General features: G+C 39.7%; 1 protein-coding gene across 3 annotated transcripts in view; it reads right to left on the bottom strand.

Annotated features, from left to right (window-relative positions):
* The window catches only part of SNAPC3 (small nuclear RNA activating complex polypeptide 3), a 39,314-nt gene that overhangs the window by 12,157 nt on the left and 5,607 nt on the right, over positions 1 to 21,550 (bottom strand). For all 3 annotated transcript variants that reach the window (XR_746995.2, XR_004053919.1, XM_010355016.2), the window contains exons 3-5: positions 16,485 to 16,569; positions 7,842 to 7,946; positions 4,486 to 4,635 (exon numbers count right to left, since the gene is read on the bottom strand). Coding sequence is in view for 1 of the 3 variants with exons in the window: in XM_010355016.2 (XP_010353318.1) it covers positions 4,486 to 4,635; positions 7,842 to 7,946; positions 16,485 to 16,569 (340 nt within the window). In the remaining 2 variants the exon portion in view is untranslated. The remainder of the gene's footprint in view (positions 1 to 4,485; positions 4,636 to 7,841; positions 7,947 to 16,484; positions 16,570 to 21,550) is intronic.

The following is a 21,550-nucleotide window of genomic DNA, read 5'->3' as shown; positions in this document are numbered from 1 at the left end:
CGTGTTGGATACTAGAACTAAAAACTAAACAAAGTCCTATCTTTAATGTTTCCCCAGTGATAACAATGATCATCAAGTTACATTTTTCTGGCATTTTTTTTGTATTTGCAATGTTTTTACAAAAATTCTCTCTTTACATTTTCAGTAACTCTTAGGCAGACAGAATCTGAATTTCTATTTTTACTCAAGCAATCTTGCCCCAGGTACCACAGTTGTACCACAACTGGTGGGAACCTTCAAGGTTTCTTAACTCATTCTACCACAGCTTCCGTCAAAGCAGTGGCTCTCAATCCTGACTGCAAAATCAAATCACAAAAAACCAAACACCAAATGTCAACTCGGACTCATTCATTAAGAATCTTTGGGCCGGGCGCGGTGGCTCAAGCCTGTAATCCCAGCACTTTGGGAGGCCGAGGCGGGCGGATCACGAGGTCAGGAGATCGAGACCATCCTGGCTAACACGGTGAAACCCCGTCTCTACTAAAAAAAATACAAAAAACTAGCCGGGCGAGGTGGCGGGCGCCTGTAGTCCGAGCTACTCGGGAGGCTGAGGCAGGAGAATGGCGTAAACCCGGGAGGCGGAGTTTGCAGTGAGCTGAGATCTGGCCACTGCACTCCAGCCTGGGTGACAGAGTGAGACTCCTTCTCAAAAAAAAAAAAAAAAAAAAAAAAAAAAAGAATCTTTGGGGATCAGTATTTTTCCAAAACTCTCTAGAAAAAAACATGCAACCAGAGTTGAGAAGCACTCTGTTAAACTGGTCCTTCACCATCTCTTTAGACCCCTGGATGAGGGTCAGAAGACCTGAGTTCTTTTCCTTAACCTACCACTTACTAGCTTTGTGATTCTGGTATGTAGCAATCACTTTTCAGACCTGTTTTCTCATCTGTGAAATGAGAATAATAGTATATGCCACGATGTCTTACAGGATTGTGGTGAAGGCCAAAAGCAATTTATGTATAGGAGATATATGCTTCAGGTTCTAAAATAATTTTACCCTAATATTTTATTTTTTCTCCTACTTCTTTCAAGCTTCCATTTTTCTTTCTTGTCTTCATTCCCCCACTTACAGATCATCTTGTGTTCGCATCAGACACTCTTGCAAGACTGGCTGTCTTGTTTCTTCTTGGACCAGTCACTAAATCTCACTCACCCTCTGTTCTCCCATGTAAAATGTGAGTAAAGCCTTTACCTTTCTCATTGGTTGTTATGGAGATTAAAATGTATAATGCACTTAACGTCATACGACTAGCTGCTCCAATACAAAATCTGCCACTTAATATACTTCTACACCCTCAAAGAGGTAAGCAGGGTCTGAAATAAAGGTTCTAAATAAATAACTATTGACTTATTTTGGAAACAAAATGAAGTTTAACATATATAATTGTGTTTTACAAAACACTTCCATAAAACCTCATCTTAGGTGATTTAAGCAACTTAATATCTTTTGGCATAATTATTAATTACAAGGTGAACTCTAAAAGAACAAGAATGTTTTCCATTTAAATCAAAAGTCATCCACTAATAAACTTCCCTGGCCGGCATAGTGGCTCACGTCTGTAATCCCAGCACTTTGGGAGGCCTACGTGGGCAGATCACCTGAGGTCGGGAGTTCGAGACCAGCCTGACCAACATGGAGAAACTCCATCTCTACTAAAAATACAAAAATAGCTGGGCATGGTTGTGCACGCCTGTAATCCCAGTTACTCAGGGGGCTGAAGCAGGAGAATCGCTTGAACCCAAGAGGCAGAGGTTGCTGTGAGCCAAGACCACGCCATTGCACTCCAGCCTGGGAACAAGAGCAAAACCCTGTCTCGAAAAAAAAATAGAAGAGACAGAATCAATATAACAGTAGATATGTAAATATTTTAAAATACAATTATGGGTTATTTAATCCCTGCTTAGAAAACTTCTGAAGGTATCAGCACCAATGTACAGACCAAGTAAATTCACAAAGCCTGATTAAAACCTTCTCCTGGGCAACACAGTGAGTTGTTGCCCAGACTGGACTTGATCAAAAAACAAACAGACAAACATTATCCAGGGCTTCCTGAAGGTAAGACTGATTCCCAGATCTGACTCAAATTGCTTTGAGCAATGTTCAGATGGTCGGAATGAAGAGGATAAATTCAGATTTTTCTTCTTAGATTGATCTTATTATTTAACAGTTATATCTTATGTTTTTTTTTTTTTTTTTTTTTTGACAAGATTAACTTTGCAGAAGATTGCCACTGCTGCTTTAAAGAAAAGATGAATCTTGGCCAGGCGCAGTGGCTCACGCCTTGTAATCCCAGCACTTTAGGAGGCTGAGGCGGGTGGATCACCTGAGGTCGGTAGTTCGGACCATCCTGGCCAACATGCTAAAACACCGTCTCTACTAAAAATACAAAAATTAGCCGGGCCATAGTGGCTCATGCCTGTAATCCCAGCACTTTAGCAGGTGGATCACCTGAGGTCAGGAGTTCGAGCCTAGCCTGGCCAACATGGTGAAACCCCATTTCTACTAAAAATACAAAAATTAGCTGGGTGCAGTGGGGCCACCTGTAATCCCAGCTACTTGGAAGGCTGAAGCACGAGAATCACTTGGAACTGGGAGGTGAAGGTTGCAGTGAGCTGAGATTGCATCATTGTACCCCAGCCTGGGCAACAGAGCCCCATCTAAAAAATAACAAATAAAATAAAATAAAATTTAAAAATCTCTTATTTCCTAGTTCACATAAAGTTTTGAAATTCTACTTTTCTTTTTATCCTATTATTTCTCTCCAAAAGCACTGAGATGGCAACCCTGAAGAACCTAAATATCTAAAAACCATTTTTAGCATAACTCAACAGGTACTTAAGTGAAATCTACATGTGAGCCATGATGCTAGTCTCCACACTAGTTACCAAAAACTGGAATACAGTCAGCCTGTGGGGCAGACACACATATTACACTGCATCAGCATACTGAAATATATACCACAAAGGACAAATGAAAAGGTGGCAGGGTAAAAAAAAAGGAGTCAAGAAAACTTGTATGTAATTGGTGAGTTTTGAGCTAGGTTTAGAAATCTGAGAATGAACTCACAAAATGGATGGAAGGAAGGAAAGGGCTTCCTACCATGTTCAAATACTCAGAAACATGAAAAAGTATGGTACACTGATGAAAATACACAAATTCACTATGGATGAATAAGGCGTAAAGGCAGCAAGTGAATAGTAGAGAAAGTTAATTTGAGAATCATCATTATAAAAGGTCTTATATGTCAGCCTAAGGAGAAAAAAAAAAGCTAACATTAAACCTAAGTTATACCAACACTTATGTGGCTCGTGGAACAGGAACCAGAAAAAAAGGAGATTGTATTGGTTCCTGTCCAAACACTGTCTCCATCCTTGTTGTTCCAAATATCTTTTTACTTATCTCTAGGAGATGCTATCCCTCCCCTGAAATGGCCCTGTAAACCTGAGGCCCTCTGCCAGAGTTGTAGTAGGTGTAGTTCAATCCTGCCCTATGATGAAATGTGGAAGGGATCAAGGCCCTCCTGCTTTATTAGGTAAACGATCCTTTCTTAAAACATTGCCGGTAGCCAGTCTACCACACTGCTCCTTTCCATCCTTATCCAGGGGGTATGCAGGACTTCTCTTTCCTTTTGAGAGCAACACATTGGGGAAACACCAGCAAGGACCAACTTCATATGGTCTCTCCTTGTTTGGTACTGGTCCTTGGGCAGCGAAAGGCAAAGAATGGGTGCTAACTATTAAGGCTCTCAGGTCGACTCCAGCCTTTTGCTGGGGGCAATTATGACAGATCGCAATGCTGACAGAGCTTAAAACAAGAGTGAATAGCCGGGCGCGGTGGCTCAAGCCTGTAATCCCAGCACTTTGGGAGGCCGAGACGGGCGGATCACGAGGTCAGGAGATCGAGACCATCCTGGCTAACACGGTGAAACCCCGTCTCTACTAAAAATACAAAAAACTAGCCGGGCGAGGTGGCGGCGCCTGTAGTCCCAGCTACTCGGGAGGCTGAGGCAGGAGAATGGCGTGAGCCCGGGAGGCAGAGCTTGCAGTGAGCTGAGATCTGGCCACTGCACTCCAGCCTGGGTGACAGAGCGAGACTCTGTCTCAAAAAAAAAAAAAAAAAAAAAAAAAAAAAAAAAAAAAAAAGAGTGAATGAACAGCAAAGTCATATGCTACACTGAGGTCAAGTTATATAAAAATGGAAAAGTGACCAACTGCTTAGAAAATTAGGTGGTCACTATTAGCCCAGATGGAAAAGTCTCCATACAATAGTTTAGAAACAAATGAGAGATGAAGAAATCAAAACAGAGTCTGGCCTCCTCTTCGGAAAAGTTCCAGTGATAAAGAGAAAGAATGAGATAGTGTAGTAGCTTGATGGAATCCCACAGGAGAAGAAAAGGATTTACTGGGACATTTATGAACCTGCTAGAGTAATCACTATTTTCTTAGGTTGCTATTTCCTTTTGTTTTATGGGAGGAAATCACCTTACTTTGCTGATGTGCTCAGGGGCTTGGTCAGGAGTGTTGCTGAATTCACCACCAATCTGGAGGTCACTGACACAGCGAATTGAATCCCTCAGTTCTGTGAGCTTTTGACTGCCCAACACCAGCATTGTTTGGTATGGTTTGTGTTCTTTGTGCTAAAAGTCAAAGAATAAATAAGTGTTCATTTAGAGACAAAGCAATAAAACTACAAATCCTGTCGTGACTGGAACAAAACTAAATTGCTGATTTCTTTTCTTTCTTTTTTTTTTTTTTTGAGATGCAGTCTCGCTCTGTCGCCCAGGCTGGAGTGCCGTGGCCGGATCTCAGCTCACTGCAAGCTCCGCCTCCCGGGTTTATGCCATTCTCCCGCCTCAGCTTCCCGAGTAGCTGGGACTACAGGTGCCCGCCACCTCGTCCGGCTAGTTCTTTTTGTATTTTTTTTTTTAAGTAGAGATGGGGTTTCACCGTATTAGCCAGGATGGTCTCGATCTCCTGACCTCGTGATCCGCCCATCTCGGCCTCCCAAAGTGCTGGGATTACAGGCTTGAGCCACCGCACCCGGTCAATTGCTGATTTTCTTAAGGTTTTTTTTTTTTTTTTTTTTTTTGAGATGGGGTCTTGCTCTGTCGCACAGGCTGGACTGCAGTAGCACAATCTTGGCTCACTGCAAGCTCCACCTCCTGGGTTCACACCATTCTCCTGCCTTAGCCTCCTGAGTAACTGAGACTACAGGCGCCTGCCACCATGCCCGATTAATTTTTTGTGTTATTAGTAGATACGGGGTTTCACCATGTTAGCCAGGATGGTCTCGATCTCCTGACCTCAAGATCTGCCTGCCTCGGCCTCCCAAAGTGCTGGGATTACAGGCGTGAGCCACTGTGCCCAGTCAGTTTTCTTAAGTTTAAATTGTCCTCATAACTTGATGTTCTGTATTTTCACATCCAATAATTATAAGGCCAAACTAATGGCCAAAATTCAGAGTGGCTCCCCTGTGATCCAGAGCTACTCTGAAACCACCTCCTTTATCACACACCAAGCCACTATTTCCCTCAACCTGGTATTCCCTCAACCTCAATCCACCCAGGGCCCAGCACCAGGCTACAAGGGACAGCCCCTCTGCCCCCAAACCTACTGGAATTATTCAAACTAGCCAATCCTAAACTGTTTACTCTTCCCTACCTTGTCTTTCCCACAGAAATCCCAATAAAAACTGTAGTCTATGCCTTCCCCTCTCCCCTTTCAGCCTCCTGACTGAGAATGGTGCTTCTTCCTGTGGCCCTACATGGTATGCGCCCTTCTCTAAGGAAATGTAATAAAAATCTTCTTTCAAAGGCATTATAGCCTCTCCATGTCATCACTCAGTCACCTCCATAAATCAGAATAGAATGGAATGGCCAAGCACAGTGGCTCATGCCTGTAATCCCAACACTTTGGGAGGCCGAAGCAGAAGGATTGCTTGAGCTTAGAAGTTCAAGATCAACCTGGGCAACATAGAAAAACCCCATCTCTACAAAAAATTTAAAAGTTAGCTGGGCTTTGTGATACATGCTTGTAGTCCTAGCTACTTGGGAGGCTGAGGCAGGAGGATTGCTCGAGCAAAGCTGCAGTGAGCTGCGATTGTACCGCTGCACTCCAACCTAGGCAATGGAGCAAGGCCCTGTCTCAAAAACAAACAAACAAACAAAAATCCCATGGGTACAACCGACATACTTAGCCATGGAAATTTTCTGGTTTAAACTAAAGCTTATAATCAAGATGATACCAAACTGACATGAGCATTAACAGTCACCGGAAAATAACCTCATTTAGCAAGACTGTCTTAAAATTTCCTAAAAGTTACTTCATTCATTGAGGTCAGGCAATCTATACTGCAACCTAAGGTTGTAAACCCAGATGCATTACTTTGGTTTGGTTTGTTTTTATGATTGGTCATTTGGGATCTTTTTTGGGGGGAAGGGGGTGACGGTGGGAAACAGAGTCTCATTTTGTCACCTAGGCTGGAGTGCCATGGCATGATCTTGGCTCACTGCAGCCTGGACCTCCCAGGCTCAAGCAATCCTCCCTAGTAGGTGGGACTACAGGCACAAACCGCCACACCTAGATAGTTTTTGTATTTTTTGTAGAGATGAGGTTTTGCCACATTGCCCAGGCTGGTCTTGAACTCCTGAGCTCAAGTGATCAGCCCACCTCAGCCTTCCAAAGGTGCTGAGGATATAGGTGTGGCCCATTACACCTGGCCAGCAATTTGAGATCTTCATTAAATAAGATAATTAGTACTAACTACATCCCAAATGCTTCGTAAAAGCCTATTTATTCATAAGTGCAATTTATATATATTAATATTTCAATGACAACTCATCAGAATTTATGACACATCTATTTAAGGAATCAAGAATATATACACTCTGGGCTAGGAAAGAGTTCTTTCTCCTAAAAGAGTCTTGGATACCCTTGACTTAATAACGTTCTGTATTTTCATCAAAGAGTCATCTCTGGTTAGTTCAATAACTTCCCAAGTATTCTAAATTAGTGAACATAGGTCACTCCATTCCTCCGTTAGCCACCTATTCTGCAAAAATCTCTCAAGAATTTGTAGAATTAGAATCATTATGGATTTACATATACTTTCAGTTGCTTCTAGTGCAGAAATCAGGCATATATTTCAATACTACAGCTGTAATCCTATTGGATCGAAAGACTGTTTGAAATTTGACCCTGGCCGGGCGCGGTGGCTCAAGCCTGTAATCCCAGCACTTTGGGAGGCCGAGACGGGCGGATCACGAGGTCAGGAGATCGAGACCATCCTGGCTAACACGGTGAAACCCCGTCTCTACTAAAAACTACAAAAAAAAAAAAAAAAAAAAGAAATTTGACCTTATTTCCAATATTCCTTATTAGAACAGATAACACAAGATTACAGATTGTCAACTCTAAAAAGAAAATGTCAGATAGGCAGCATATGCTTGCATTTATTAGACGAAGTCTCTCTCTGTCTCCTAGGCTGAAGTTTAGTGGTGCAATCATAGCTCGCTTGCAACCTTGAATTCCTAGGCTCAAGTGATCCTCCCACCTCAGCTTCTCAAGCAGTTGGGACTACAGATATGCACCACCATGCCTAGCTAATTTTTTTGATTTTTAGTAGAGACAAGGTCTCACTATGTTACCCAGATGGGTCTCAAACTCCTGGCCTCAAGTGATCCTCCGACCTTGGCCTCCCAAAGTGCTAAGATTACAGGCATGAGTCACCATGCTCAGAGCATTTATTTTTTAATGTAAGCATAGGGACATGCCTCTTCAAATAATTAAACACTTATACAAAAGTTACTATTATCCATGAAATCCAAACGGTTTTACTACTTACCTTATGAAATATAACAGGGTACAAGATATTCACAGATAGGATAAGCTCCCCTTCTTCAATCATGTCTGCTGAATTTTCAGGCTTTTTTCCTATGGCATGTGACTCCTAAAGAAAGAAAAAGAGACAGTGAAATCAGATACTATAACTCAGATAAGATGCAGTGTGGTACAATGGCTCTCAGCAAGGGATTGAGTCAAGCAGCCTTGGGTTTGACGCCTAATTATACTCCAGGAAAATTGTTAAGACATCTCTAAGCTTTAGTTTCATCTTCTTTCAATAAACCAACAAAACCAGAAAATACTTACTTTACAAAACTGTTGCTGGGAATGTGTACATAATGCATCTAATAAGATGTGTGGTACTGAATACTTAGCAGTTGATGAGCAAACAGGAGTATCAACTAATGTTGGTATAACACTGGCATTTCCAATTACATTTTTACATTCCTTATCAAATATTCCTATGAAAGCTATTTTACAGATAAAGCTTACAGGTTCAGTGATTTACTCAAGGCCATACCAGAGAGTTAGGATGAAAATACAGATTTGTTTGGCTCTAAATCCCATGCTTTTTATAACACCATGACATCTTTAATATATTTTGATCTTTTATGTGTGCTGAATTAATAATATAAAACAGGGGCCAGGCTGAACTGGTTTACATGCAGGATGTTTTAAAAATAAGTGGGAATGATGTCACAAAATAGAGTAGGCAGCTCCAGGGCTCAGTCCCTCTAACAGAAGCAACCAGTAAGCTGGAATGAAAGACTGGAATAAACTACTTTGGAACTCTGGAACCTGATGGGACACTTATAACAATCAGGGGAGTGTTTGATGAAGGGAGAAGTTGCTGCTTTTTATTAGTAAGCACTGTGTGCAAATCAACTACCACCCTCACTCCTTCACCCCTCTGTTGAGGAGACAGCAGCCTGAATTCCTGGAGAAGCTGGCTGGTGCCAGGACACACAGTGAGGACCTGTTCTCTAAGAACTGGGGATTGTATGTTCTGGTTGGTGTGGTGATACCGAGTGCCTGGCCCAGATACGTGCATTGGTTTTGACCCTCTTGGTGGCAGAAGCTTCCCCCAGCAGGATCTATATTGGAAGACTTAGAGACAAGATGCCTTTTTTCTTTTTGGAGCCAGGTATTTAAGGAAACCTTTGTCAGATCACTGACTGACCACACAGATAATGAAACAAACATCAGTGACCACGTACAGTAAGTAATACACATGTTGCAATAATTGTTTGGAAAAGTCACAGGCAGCTCCAGCCATGTACAAGAAAAAATATACCTAGAATGTCTAGTTCTCAACAAAAACATATAAAATACACGAAAGAGGAAAGTATGGACAATTCTTAGGAAAATAAGAATTTGACAAAACCAACCTTGAGGAGGCCCAGACACTGGAATTACTAGTCAAAGTATCAATTAATTATTCCTACAGGCAATAACTATATTCACATATAAATAAAAGTCCACTAAACAAAGATGTTAAAGCAACTGACTTAAATGTGCTCAATGAGTACCCCAGAAATTTGTACAATTCATTATGTATCAACTTTAAAAATGTGTTCAATCACCTAAAGGAAACCACAAATACTTAAAATCAGATTCCTCAATAAGATTAACAGCAGTTTTCTCATCAGAAACCATGGAGGTAAGAAACCAGAGAATGGGCAGATAGACAGATGAACTGACTGATTTTTTAAATCTATCTATCTGTGTAGCCTAGGTTGGCCTCAAACTCGGGATCAAGTGCTCCTTCTGCCTCAGCCTTCTGATAACTGAGATGATGGGAACCCACCACTGTGTTCAGCTTTTAACTTTTTTTACTTCTGGATGACATATTTAACCCCATGAAAGAAAAAAAAATCCTGTCAACCAAGAATTCTGTATTTGGCAAAACTATCCAATTTCTTAAGGAGAAATTAAGCCATTTGCAGATAAACAAAAGCTAAGGGAATTAATTACTACCAGTAGACGTGACCTGTAAGAAGTGTTAAAGAGGATTCTTCAGGCTGAAATGAAAAGACACTAGGCAGTAAACTGAAGCCATAAGAAGAAATAAAGAATACTGCTAAAGGGAACTACATAGGTAAATATAGAAGCCAGTATTACTGTACTTTTGGTTTGTAACTCACTCCTCTATGATTTTTCTGTTTTTCCAATATAATTGCAAAATAAATGGATTAAACAATACGTACAAGGTTATGTTAATGGACACCTAATATATAAAGACATGATCTGTGACGACCCAAAGAGGGACAGACAAAGATGTGGAAGCAGAGTATTTGAATACTATGGAAACAAAACTGACATAAATGCTCAACAATGGGATGATGCCCCAATAAACCCCATAAATAAAAAACATCACAAGTGAAAAATGCATTTAAGACCCCAAAAAACCCATCATAAAAACATCCTAAGTCAAACCACAGTAGGGTGAGGACTGTCTGTATAAAAGTAAGTTGTTTCAATTTTAAGATTTAATTGTAATCCTAGCTAGGCACAGTGTTTCACACCTGTAATCCCAGCACTTTGGGAGACTGAGGCAGTCGGATCACTTGAGGTTAGGAGTTCCAGACTAGCCTGGCCAACATGGTGAAACCCTGCCTCTACAAAAATACAAAGATTAGCCAGGTGGGTGCTTGTAGTCCCAGCTACTCGGAAGGCTGAGGCACAAGATTCACTTGAACCCGGAAAACAGAGACTGCAGTGAGCCAAGATCAGGCCACTGCACTCCAGCCTGGGCGACAGAGTGAGACTCTGTCTCAAAGAAAAAAAAGTAATCCTTAAGTTACAGAAAAATAAGATGCTTTCACATGTGTTTGTAGTCCCAGCTATCAGAAAACTGATGTGGGAGAGTCACTTGAGCCCAAGAGTTTGAGGCCAGCCTGGGGAACATAGCAAGACCCCATCTCTAAAAACAAAATTTTTTCAAGGTTTCAATAGACAAAGAAGGATATGATATATTGGGAAAAGAAGCCATCCAGCAAGAAGATATATACAATTACAAACTTATATACAGCCAACAGAACTCTAAAATATAAGAAGCATGGGAGACCAAGGTGGGCAGATTGCTTGAGTCCAGGAGTTCAAGATCAGCTTGGGCAACATGGCAAAATGCCATCTCTACAAAAAATACAAAAACTTAGCTCAGCATGGGGGCACACGTTTATAGTCCTGTCTACTTGGGAGGTGGAGGCGGGAGGATAACCTGAGCACAGGAAGTTAAGGTAGCAATGTGCAGTGATGGCGCCACCACACTCCAGCCCGGGCAACAGAGCGAGACCCTGTCTCAAAAAACTTAAGTAAAATAAAATATATGAAGCAAAAAGCCAACAGAATTGAAGAAATAGACAGTTCTATGATAATAGTTGGAGACTTTAATATCCCACTTTCAATAACGGGTAGAACAGCTAGACAGAAGATCAATAAAGAAACAGGAGACTTGAACAACTGGAACAATTAGACCTAACAGATATACAAAGAACTTTCCATCCAACAACAGCTGAATACAGGTTCTTCTCAAATGCATATGACCCATTCTCCAGAATAAACCAACAAATCTTAAGTTTAAAGAATTTAAAGTAATAAAGGTCTCTTTTCTGATCATAAGTGAATAGTAGAAATCAGTAACAGGAGGAAAATTGGAAAATTCACAAGTATGTGGAAATTTAACAACACACTCTTGACAAAAATCACAGCACAGGAAACTTAGGGAGATGCAGTAAAAAGAGTGATTTTAAAAAGTTATGGCTGTATAACTTTATATAAAAAGAACAATCTCAATAACTAGATAAGGAATTAAAAAGAATAAACTAAACCCAAAGCTAGCCAAAAAAATGGAAATTATAAAGATGAGTGGAGACAAATGAAACAGAAGAGAAAATATAGAAAAATCAATAAAAACAAAAACTGGTTCTTTGAAACCATCGAATTTGACAAACTTTTACTGCACTAAGAAAAACGGCGGCTCAAATTACTAAAATGAGAAGTAAAAGTGGAGACATTATTACTGATTTTACAGGAAAAAAAGGATTAGAAGACAAAACTATGAACTACTGTTTGCCAACAAATTGGATAACCTCGATGAAAAGGACAAATCCCTGGAAACATACAAACTATCAAAACTGATTCAAAAAGAAACAAAAAATCTAAATATACGTGTAACAAGTAAGGAGGTTGAATCAGCAATGAAGAACCTCCCAACAAAGAAAAGTTATCAGAACCAGATGACTTCACTGGTAAATTCTACCAAATATTAAAAGATTAATATCAGAGTTTCTCAAACTCTTTGAGAAAATTTGAAAAGCAGTACACTTCCTAACTCATTCTATGAGACCAGCATTATCTTGATACCACAGTGAGAAAAAGACACTACAGGAAAACTACAGGCCAATATCCCTTTATAAATAGGAATGCAATAATCTCAACAAAATACTAGCAAAGTAAACTCAGAGGCATATTAAAAGGATTTTGTCAAATGCATTAATTTTTGTGAATTTTCCAACTTTTCTTCTAAGAAAAGGTACTTTTCATGATTACAATTTTTACTGAATTCCACAACCAAGTGGAATTTATTTATCATCAAAATGCAAGGGTAATTTAACATTAGCAAGTCAATCAATATAATACACCACACTAATGGAATGATGAGAAAAAAAAAAACAGATCATGACCTCAATTGACACAGAAAAGCATGTGACAAAAATCTAATACCCTTTCATGATAAAAACACTAAATAAAATAGGAACAGGGCTGGGCGCAGTGGCTCATGCCTGTAATCCCAGCAATTTGAGAGGCCAAGGTGGGTGGATCACCTGAGGTCAGGAGTTGAAGACTAGCGTGGCCAACGTGGTGAAACTCCGTCTCTACTAAAAATACAAAAAGTAGCCAGGCATGGTGATGGGCGCCTGTAGTCCCAGCTACTCGGGAGGCTGAGGCAGAGGTTGCAGTGAGCCGAGATTGCGCCACTGCACTCAGCCTGGGCGACAAAGCGAGACTCTGTCTCCGAAAAAAAAGGAATTAAGAAAACAATTTCACTTACTATTAATAGCATTCAAAAGAATAAAATATTTAGGGATAAATTTAACCAAGAAGTGAAAGGGTTGTATACATAAAAAGTATAAAACACTGCTCATAGGCCGGGCATGGTGGCTCACGCTTGTATCCCAGCAATTCGGGAGGCTGAGGCGGGTGGATCACCCGAGGTTGGGAGTTCGAGACCAGCCTCACCAACACAGAGAAACCCTGTTTCTACTGAAAATACAAAAAATTAGCCAGGCGTGGTGGCACGCACCTGTAATCCCAGCTACTCAGGAGGCTGAGGCAGGAGAATCGCTTGAACCTGGGAGGCGGAGGTTGCGGTGTGCCACAATCGCGCCATTGCACTCCAGCCTTGGCAACAAGAGCAAAACTTCGTCTCAAAACAAACAAACAAACAAAAACCTGCTGAAAGAAATTAAATATCTAAATAAATGGAAAGAAATCTCATTCATGGATTGGAAGACTTGATATCATTAAGATCTCAATACTCCCCAAAGTAATCTACAGGTTCAATGCAATCTTTATCAAAATCCCAATGGCATTTTTTCCAAAAATAGAAACACCCATTCTAAAATTCATAGGGAATTTCAAGGGACTCTGAATAGTCAAAACAATCTTGAAAAACATGAACAAAGCCGGATTTTGAAATCATACTCCCTGATTTCAAAATTTACCACAAAGCCAAAGTAATCAAAACAGAGTAGTTCTAGGTTAGAATAGACATCTAGACCAACAGAATGTAACAATGAAACTTACATGGTCAACTGACTTTGGACAAAAGTGCCAAGATCATTCACTAGGAAAAGGACAGTCTGGAAAAATTAGATATCTATATGCAAAAGAACAAAGTCAAACCCTTACCTTACATCATATAGAAAAATCAACTCAGAAGTGGATAAAAGACAAACTTACGAGCTAAAGCTATAAAACTCCTAGAAGAAAACATATGGGAAAATCTTCATGATGCTGCATTAGGCAATGTTTTAAGTATGACATCAAAAACAAGGACAACAAAAGAAAAAGATAAACTGGACCTCACCAAATTTAAAAACTTTTGTACATCCAATAACATTATCAAGAAAGTAAAAAGGTTGGGTGTGGTTGCTCACACCTGTAATTCCAGCGCTTTGGGAGGCCAAGGCGCATGGATTACCTGAGGTCAGGAGTTCGAGACCAGCCTGGCCAACATGGCGAAACCCCATCTCTACTAAAAACACAAAAATTAGCTGGGAGTGGTGGCCAGCACCTGTAATCCCAGTTACTTGGGAGGCAGATACAGGAGAATCACCTGAACCCAGGAGGTGGAGGTTGCAGTGAGCTGAGATTGCTCCATTGTTGCTCCACTGTACTCTAGCCTGGGCAACAAGAGCGAAACTCTCTCTCAAAAAAAAAAAAAAAAAGAAAAGTAAGTAAAAAGACAACATATAGAATGGGATAAAATATTTTTAAATTACATATACGGTAAGGGTCTAGTATGCAGAATACACAAAGAACTTTTTTTTTTTTTTTAGACAGTTTCGCTCTTGTTGCCCAGGCTGGAGTGCAATGGCACAAATCCCAGCTCGCTAAAACCTCTGCCTCCTGGGTTCTAGCGAATTTTCTGCCAGCCTCCAGAGTAGCTGGGATTACAGGCACCTGCCACCACGCCTGGCTAAATTTTTTTTTTTTTTTTTTTTTTTTGAGACAGAGTTTCATTCTGTTGCTCAGGCTGGAGTGCAGTGGCATGATATTGGCTCACGGCAACCTCCACCTCCCAGGTTCAAGCAATTCTCCTGTCTCATCCTCCTGAGTAGCTGGGATTACAGGGGCATGCCACCATGACTGGCTAATTTTTGTACTTTTAGTAGAGACGGGGTTTCACCATGTTGGTCAGGCTGGTCTGGAACTCCTGACCTCAGGTGATCTACCCACCTCAGCCTCCCAAAGTACTGGGATTTCAAGCGTGAGCCACGGCACTTGGCCAAGAACTCTTTATAACTCAACAGGATAAACAACCCAATTTGAAAATGGACAAAATATTTCAATAGATCTTTTTCAAAGAAAATATACAGATGGCCAAAAACCAAATAAAAAGATGTTCAGTATCACTAGTTATTAGGGAAATACAAATCAAAACCACATTGAAATACCACTTCACACCCACTAGGATGGCTATTACTTAAAAAAGCTAGAAAATACATGTTCACAAGTACATGGAGAAACTGGAACCTTCATCCATTACTGATGGGAATGTAATATGGTATCATCGCTATGAAAAACAGGTTTGTCAGAATTAACTATACAATCCATCAATTCTACTCCTAGGTGCAGATACAAAAGAACTGAAAAAGGACTTAAAAAGATACCTGTATACCAATTTTCATAGCAGCGTTATTCACAATAGCCAAAAGATAGAAACAACCCAAATGTCCATCAACAGATAAATAGAACAAACTGTGCTATATCCATACAATAGATATTATTCAGCCATAAAAAAGAATGAAGTTCTAACACATGCTACAATATGAATGAACCTATAAAACATTATGCTATGTAAAATATGCCATAGCCTGGGTACCGTGGGTAATCCCAGCACTTTGGGAGGCTGAAGTGGGCAGATTGCTTGAGGTCAAGGGTTCGAGACCAGCCTGGCCAACATGATGAAACCCTGTCTCTACTAAAAATACAAAAATTACCCAGGCATGGTGGCAGGTGCCTATAATCCCAGCTGCTTAGAAGACTGAGGCAGGAGAATCGCCAGGAGGTGGAGACTGCAGTGAGCCGAGATGGCACCACTGTACTCTAGCCTGGGCGACACAGCAAGCCTCTGTTTCAAAAAAAAAAAAAAGCCATACAGAAAAGGACAAAAAAAGCATTCCACTTACATGAGATATCTAGAATAGGCAAATTCATCCAGAAAGAAGGCAGAATAGAGGTTAGCAGGGGCTGCAGGAGGAAAAACTGGTGAGTTATTGCTTAATAGGTATAGAACTTCTGTTTGCGATGATGAAAAAGTTCTGGAAACAGTGGTGATGATTATACAGCATTGTGAATGTACTTACTGCCACTTAATTGAACACTTTAAAATGATCAAAATGGTAAAGTTTATGTTATGTAAATTTTACCACAATAAAAGTAAAATAAGTGGGAGAGACAATAGGTGCTCATATGCATGATCAAGTGCCAGCACACTGATTCTGAACCCATCGTGTCTACTAGCTCCCAATTCCTCAAGAGTCATCATCTTAAATTTTCCCAGAGTTTTACACAAGAGATAATAGATAAGGATTAAGAATGTGGTTAAACCAAAATAGGAGCAGAACAAAAAGACCAGAAATAGGGTAGTGAAAAGGCATAAATTTAGCCTAATACCAACAGCAAGATAAAACCAAACAAGAATAAAGGCAGAGATCTGAAAAAGTCAAATATGTGGTCACTTGAGTTCTAAGGATCCTCTTCTCTCACTAGTTCCCAGACTCAAAGGAGTTTCTCTAGTTTGTTTTCAACTAAGCATATCCAGTATAAAGCTACCATACTGTCATTACGAACCCTCAGCCAATGTCAGTTTACTGTTTTAAGAGAAAAGGGTGAAAAAGATGAGAATCTTAATTACCATCTCATAAACGAATGTTTCTTGTCTGCAGGCTCGATCTATTGTAATGGTTTCTTCCCGATGTTCCAAGAACCTTTTTCTAACCCTGTTGTAAATGTAAAAGGAAAAAAAAAATCAAAGTTCAACATTTGTTATTCAGACTTCAAAATATTTAGTATATTTTATTTTGAACTAATTTTAAGTAGCAAAAGCAGGAAAAAGTTCCCTTCTCTTGTTCAGCTTCCCTTATGTCAACATCTTATATGATCATGAGACAATTATCAAGAACAGGAAATAAATTATTACATAATATTATTAGCTATAGGCCTTTTTAAAATTTCACACAATTTTTAATTTACTCGGTTTTCTTTTTCTGTTCCAGATTCCTATTCAGGATCCCACATGGCATGTTATTTGTCCTTAGTCTTCTTGAGTTTGTTAAAGTTCTTCACTCTCTCCTTATCTTTCATGATCTTGACAATTTCAAATAGCTCTAACCAGTTATTTTATAGAATGTCCTTCAATTTGTGTTTGACTGCTAGTTCCTCATGATAGGAATAAATTTAGCATTTTGGTAAGAACACTACAATGATGTCCTTCTCAGTATATCATATCAAGAGGTTCATGATATTAATATGACATTTTACTAGTGATGTTTAGCTTATTTCTGTCTGCCAGGTTCCTGCACCAGAATGATACCTTATTTTCTATGAACTTGGTAAATATTTTGGGGAAGATACTTTGACACTATGCAAATCTTGTTTCTCCTCCAACTTCACCCAGGAATTTTAGCATTCATTGATAGATTTTGTCTGCAACATTTATTACTGTGATGTACGCCTAATAGCAATTCTGTCTTTCATTTCTTCTACATTTATTCATCGGAATTATATTTTGAGGAAGACCTATCTCTTTCCTCCCATCTGTTTACTTCATCATTTCTATTAGTATGAACCTACTACAGATAATTGTTTTATTCTGGGGTTAAAATCTAATATTACCATTATTTTGTTGTTCAAATTGGTAGTTTTAGTCATTAGGAGCTCCTGTTCTTTCAGCAAGTCCTCTCCTTTTTAAAATTATTTTTTATTTTTTGAACATTCCCTTACTTTCTGGCACCACAAGATGCTCAAGGCCCATCCTGTATTTTTCTTGTCTCATCCCAGGAATCGACCACTTCTAAGAGCCCTAGTTCCTTTACTGGAAAAAGGTGTTTAGAGACCAGTATCTGGGTTCTAGGCGTTCTCATTTTTACTGGAGTTCTCATTGTCACTGCTTCTAGGCTTCTCAGCTGAGATAGGCAGGAAATATATGTATGCATACTAACCTATACATGATAAATACCCGTATTTCTGTATTTTACTGTTACACATTTAAAACTATGAGTTTATACTGACACTTCTGATCCCAAACTAAAACCACAGGATTCATTTTAGCCTTTAACATTTCCTTGTTTATAACTTCTTTCTCCACAAGTGAGAAATCCAGCTTTCACTGTCGGCAACCTATTATTTGTTCAATTCTAGTAAATACATAAAATGGTTACAGAATTGCTAACCTATACCTCTGTGAGAAACACTAACTTATAAAAAGTTCTGTCTTTACCCTTACATTGTATCAAGATATGCTTTTGGTAGCATTTTATTATTTAAAAATCGGAACAACATAGTTAAGATTAGCACAGTCCCTATGCATGGATGATGCAAATTCATGAAGTGCTCAAAAAAAAAAAGATAGGCTCTAATAAAGACTTTAGTTCTTTCTTCCCCACCCTCTTCAGTGGTGTTATACTACACATTTGTAATGCAGCTAGGCTTATTTTTTAGTTTTTGAATTCAGTTTTGGGTTCCCCCTACATCCTAGTTGGTTATAATTGTCTGATTACATCTGGGGTATGTGAAAAATATGTGACACATCACTATGATCCTAAGAGTCAAAGGTGTCACTCCCTCTTCGTCCCTACTAACCTGTTCCCATTCCCTCCCTTCTTTCTACCCCTTTCGCACCCACCCCTGCAGGCAACCAGTCTCTACAGTTTTGCTTTATCCTATTTCTTTTGTTCAAATAAACAAATATTTATGTATACTCTTTTATCTCCTTCTGTATCAATCTGAGTTCAATTAGGAAGAAAGAAAAAAATGAATAGCAATTTGAACAAAGGTTAAGGATTCAACAACTTTAACAGAAGATTGGAATAATGAGGGACTGGCAAGGAAGCAGTAAAAGGGAACACTAAAGAACAGAATAATCACAAATATAAGGAGCACCCTACCCCTAGGGCTGAGAAAAAGCTCAAGGAAGTCCTTTTTTCTTCCCAGGACTGAGATCCAGCAAGAGAAAGAAGTTGCTATAGTGCTGCATCAGTGGAACTTGCTGGAAATCTACCCTTAAGGGCACCAAGAAAACCTGTTCAGGGGAGCTGTGGAGGGAAATGGGGTTGGCAGGGAAAGCTGCTGGGCGCGGGGTGCTTCAGACTGCAGTGTATTGCAGGAGCTGGGCACTGGGGAAGCTGTGTGCACTGCAGAATCCTGCTGGGCCAGCACATCAGATCAGGAAGCAAAACCCTTGAGAGTCCTGAAAGGTCTCTCCATCGCCCTTCACTGACAAAGCTTAACGATGTGCTAGTTGGCAAAAGAAAAGTATTTAATAGGCCAAGGTTCATTTTTACAGAGCAGGAAAAAGAAGTAAATTTGAAGATAAGAGCCAATAAACTACACCTGGCACACGTTTTCTTACATGAAAGGTGGCATATACTTTGGGACTTTGCTGTTTTCACTTAATGGAATGTACTAGAAATTACTCTGAGTTAATCCTTTCTCATCCTTTATTATGGCTGCAAAATATTACAGTGTGGATTTCCCATAGCATATTCAACAATCTCCTCTCCTATGTCTGTATATTTAAGTTATTTCAAATATTTTGCAATTATGAACAATACTTCAAGGAATAACCTTGAACATACGTATTTTCATATTGTTGGAGGGGTATCTTTGGTATAAATTACTAGAAGTGGGATTGCTGGGACAAAAAGTACACATATATGTAATATTGTGTTAAGTATACAAAATTTACCCTACAGAAAAGTTCTAACAATCTGCATTCTCTTCAGAAATGTAAAAACAAACAAAAAACCACCTGTTTCCCACAGCCTTGTCAAAAAATGTATTATATATTAAAATTTATGCCAGTCTGATAGGAAGAAAAGGTATCTCAGTGTAGGTTTAATTTTCACTTCTCTAATTTTGAGTGTGTTTGAGCATTTTTTCATGTTTGTGAGTCACTTTCATGTTTTTGTGTAAATTACTGGTTCTTATCTTTTTCCCATTGGGTTTTTGGTCATTGTTCCTCAACTTTTAAGAGTTCTTGGCCGGGCACGGTGGCTCAAGCCTGTAATCCCAGCACTTTGGGAGGCCGAGACGGGCGGATCACGAGGTCAGGAGATCGAGACCATCCTGGTTAACACCGTGAAACCCCGTCTCTACTAAAAAATACAAAAAACTAGCCAGGCGAGGTGGCGGGCACCTGTAGTCCCAGCTACTCGGGAGGCTGAGGCAGGAGAATGGCATAAACCCGGGAGGCGGAGCTTGCAGTGAGCTGAGATCCGGCCACTGCACTCCAGCCCGGGCGATAGAGCAAGACTCTGTCTCAAAAAAAAAAAAAAAAAAAAAAAGCAAACCCATTTATTGCCCACACGTTATCCATTTTTCTCCTTCCATCGTTTTAGTTGCAATACTGCACTTTGTTACAATACCCAGCAGTTACACAAATCTTCTACCCTCATCCTCTCTGTATTAGTCCTTTTGCTGAAAATTTCCCAGTCATCAATTGGTTGGATAAAGCTCATTCTCTCGTATGCTCCTCAGAAATGGCCAGCAGGTACAGAAATTACCCAGGTTCTTGTATATTGAAAACTCTTTTTCTATAACCTTGATATTTTAGGACATTCAGTTAAATACAAAATCCTTAATTCACACCTTCATTGAGCTTTAAAAAAACACTGCTCTATGTTGCCTTGCTTTGTACGTCAGTTTTGCAACATCTGATGCTTTCTGTAAGTTTGCCTTTGCAAGTTATGTGTTCTTTTTGGGCACGGAAGACGTGATGATTTCATCTTTATCTCTGAAATCTAATACTTTTACTAATATATATCCCAAAAGCCAGTAAGTCTGGGTTAATTTTTCCAGGTACCTAGAGAACCCTTTCCAGATTTAGTTTTTTTTTCAATTTTGGAAACTTTTGTTGGATTATGTTTTTAAATACGAATTCTGCTCCATTTCTTTTTCTTCTTCAGGGACTCATAATATGACTACTATATCTTTGCCTATCTACCATTCCCTACTCTCTCGGATTCATCTTACTTTTTTCTTTGTCATTTTCAATTCTCTTGCTTGTTTTTATGCCTTTCTTCATTGCCTCTTGCTTTCATTTCAGTCTATTTTCCCTTAGGTATCTTACAATTTATTCGCTTACAAAGTAAATTGTCTTTTCTTCCATTTCTTTCCTGCGTTTCATCAACTCTTTTTTCATTTCTCCTTTAGTCATCATTTCCATTCTTATTAATAGTTTTAAAAATTCTAAGCCAGCGGGCGTGGTGGCTCAAGCCTGTAATCCCAGCACTTCGGGAGGCCGAGGCGGGTGGATCACGAGGTCAGGAGATTGAGACCATCCTGGCTAACATGGTGAAACCCCATCTCTACCGAAAATACAAAAAATTAGCAGGGTGTGGTGGTGGGTGCCTGTAGTCCCAGCTAGTCGGGAGGCTGAGGCAGGAGAATGACATGAACCCAGGAGGCGAAGCTTGCAGTGAGCTGAGATCACGCCACTGCACTCAAGCCTGGGCAAGAGTGAGACTCCGTCTCCAAAAAAAAAAAAAAAAATTCTAAGCCAAGGTAAACATTTTTATACCCTCAAATGCTTACCTGAGTATATCCAATTCTGTATGGAGTGTAGACTTATAGGTTTTCTTCTATTTCCTCATTGTTTTCTGGGTGGAAGCAGGTAGTCTCCAAAGTTGATTTGTATAAACAGTTAGTTATTTCCTTATTATCTACAATAAGCTCTCTTTAGATTTTATTTCCTCTTGCTCA

Source organism: Rhinopithecus roxellana, chromosome 16 (assembly GCF_007565055.1).
Source record: "Rhinopithecus roxellana isolate Shanxi Qingling chromosome 16, ASM756505v1, whole genome shotgun sequence".
Taxonomy (NCBI): Eukaryota; Metazoa; Chordata; class Mammalia; order Primates; family Cercopithecidae; genus Rhinopithecus; species Rhinopithecus roxellana.
The sequence above is the reverse complement of the archived record's forward strand: the minus strand, read 5'-3'. Positions and strand labels throughout refer to the sequence as shown.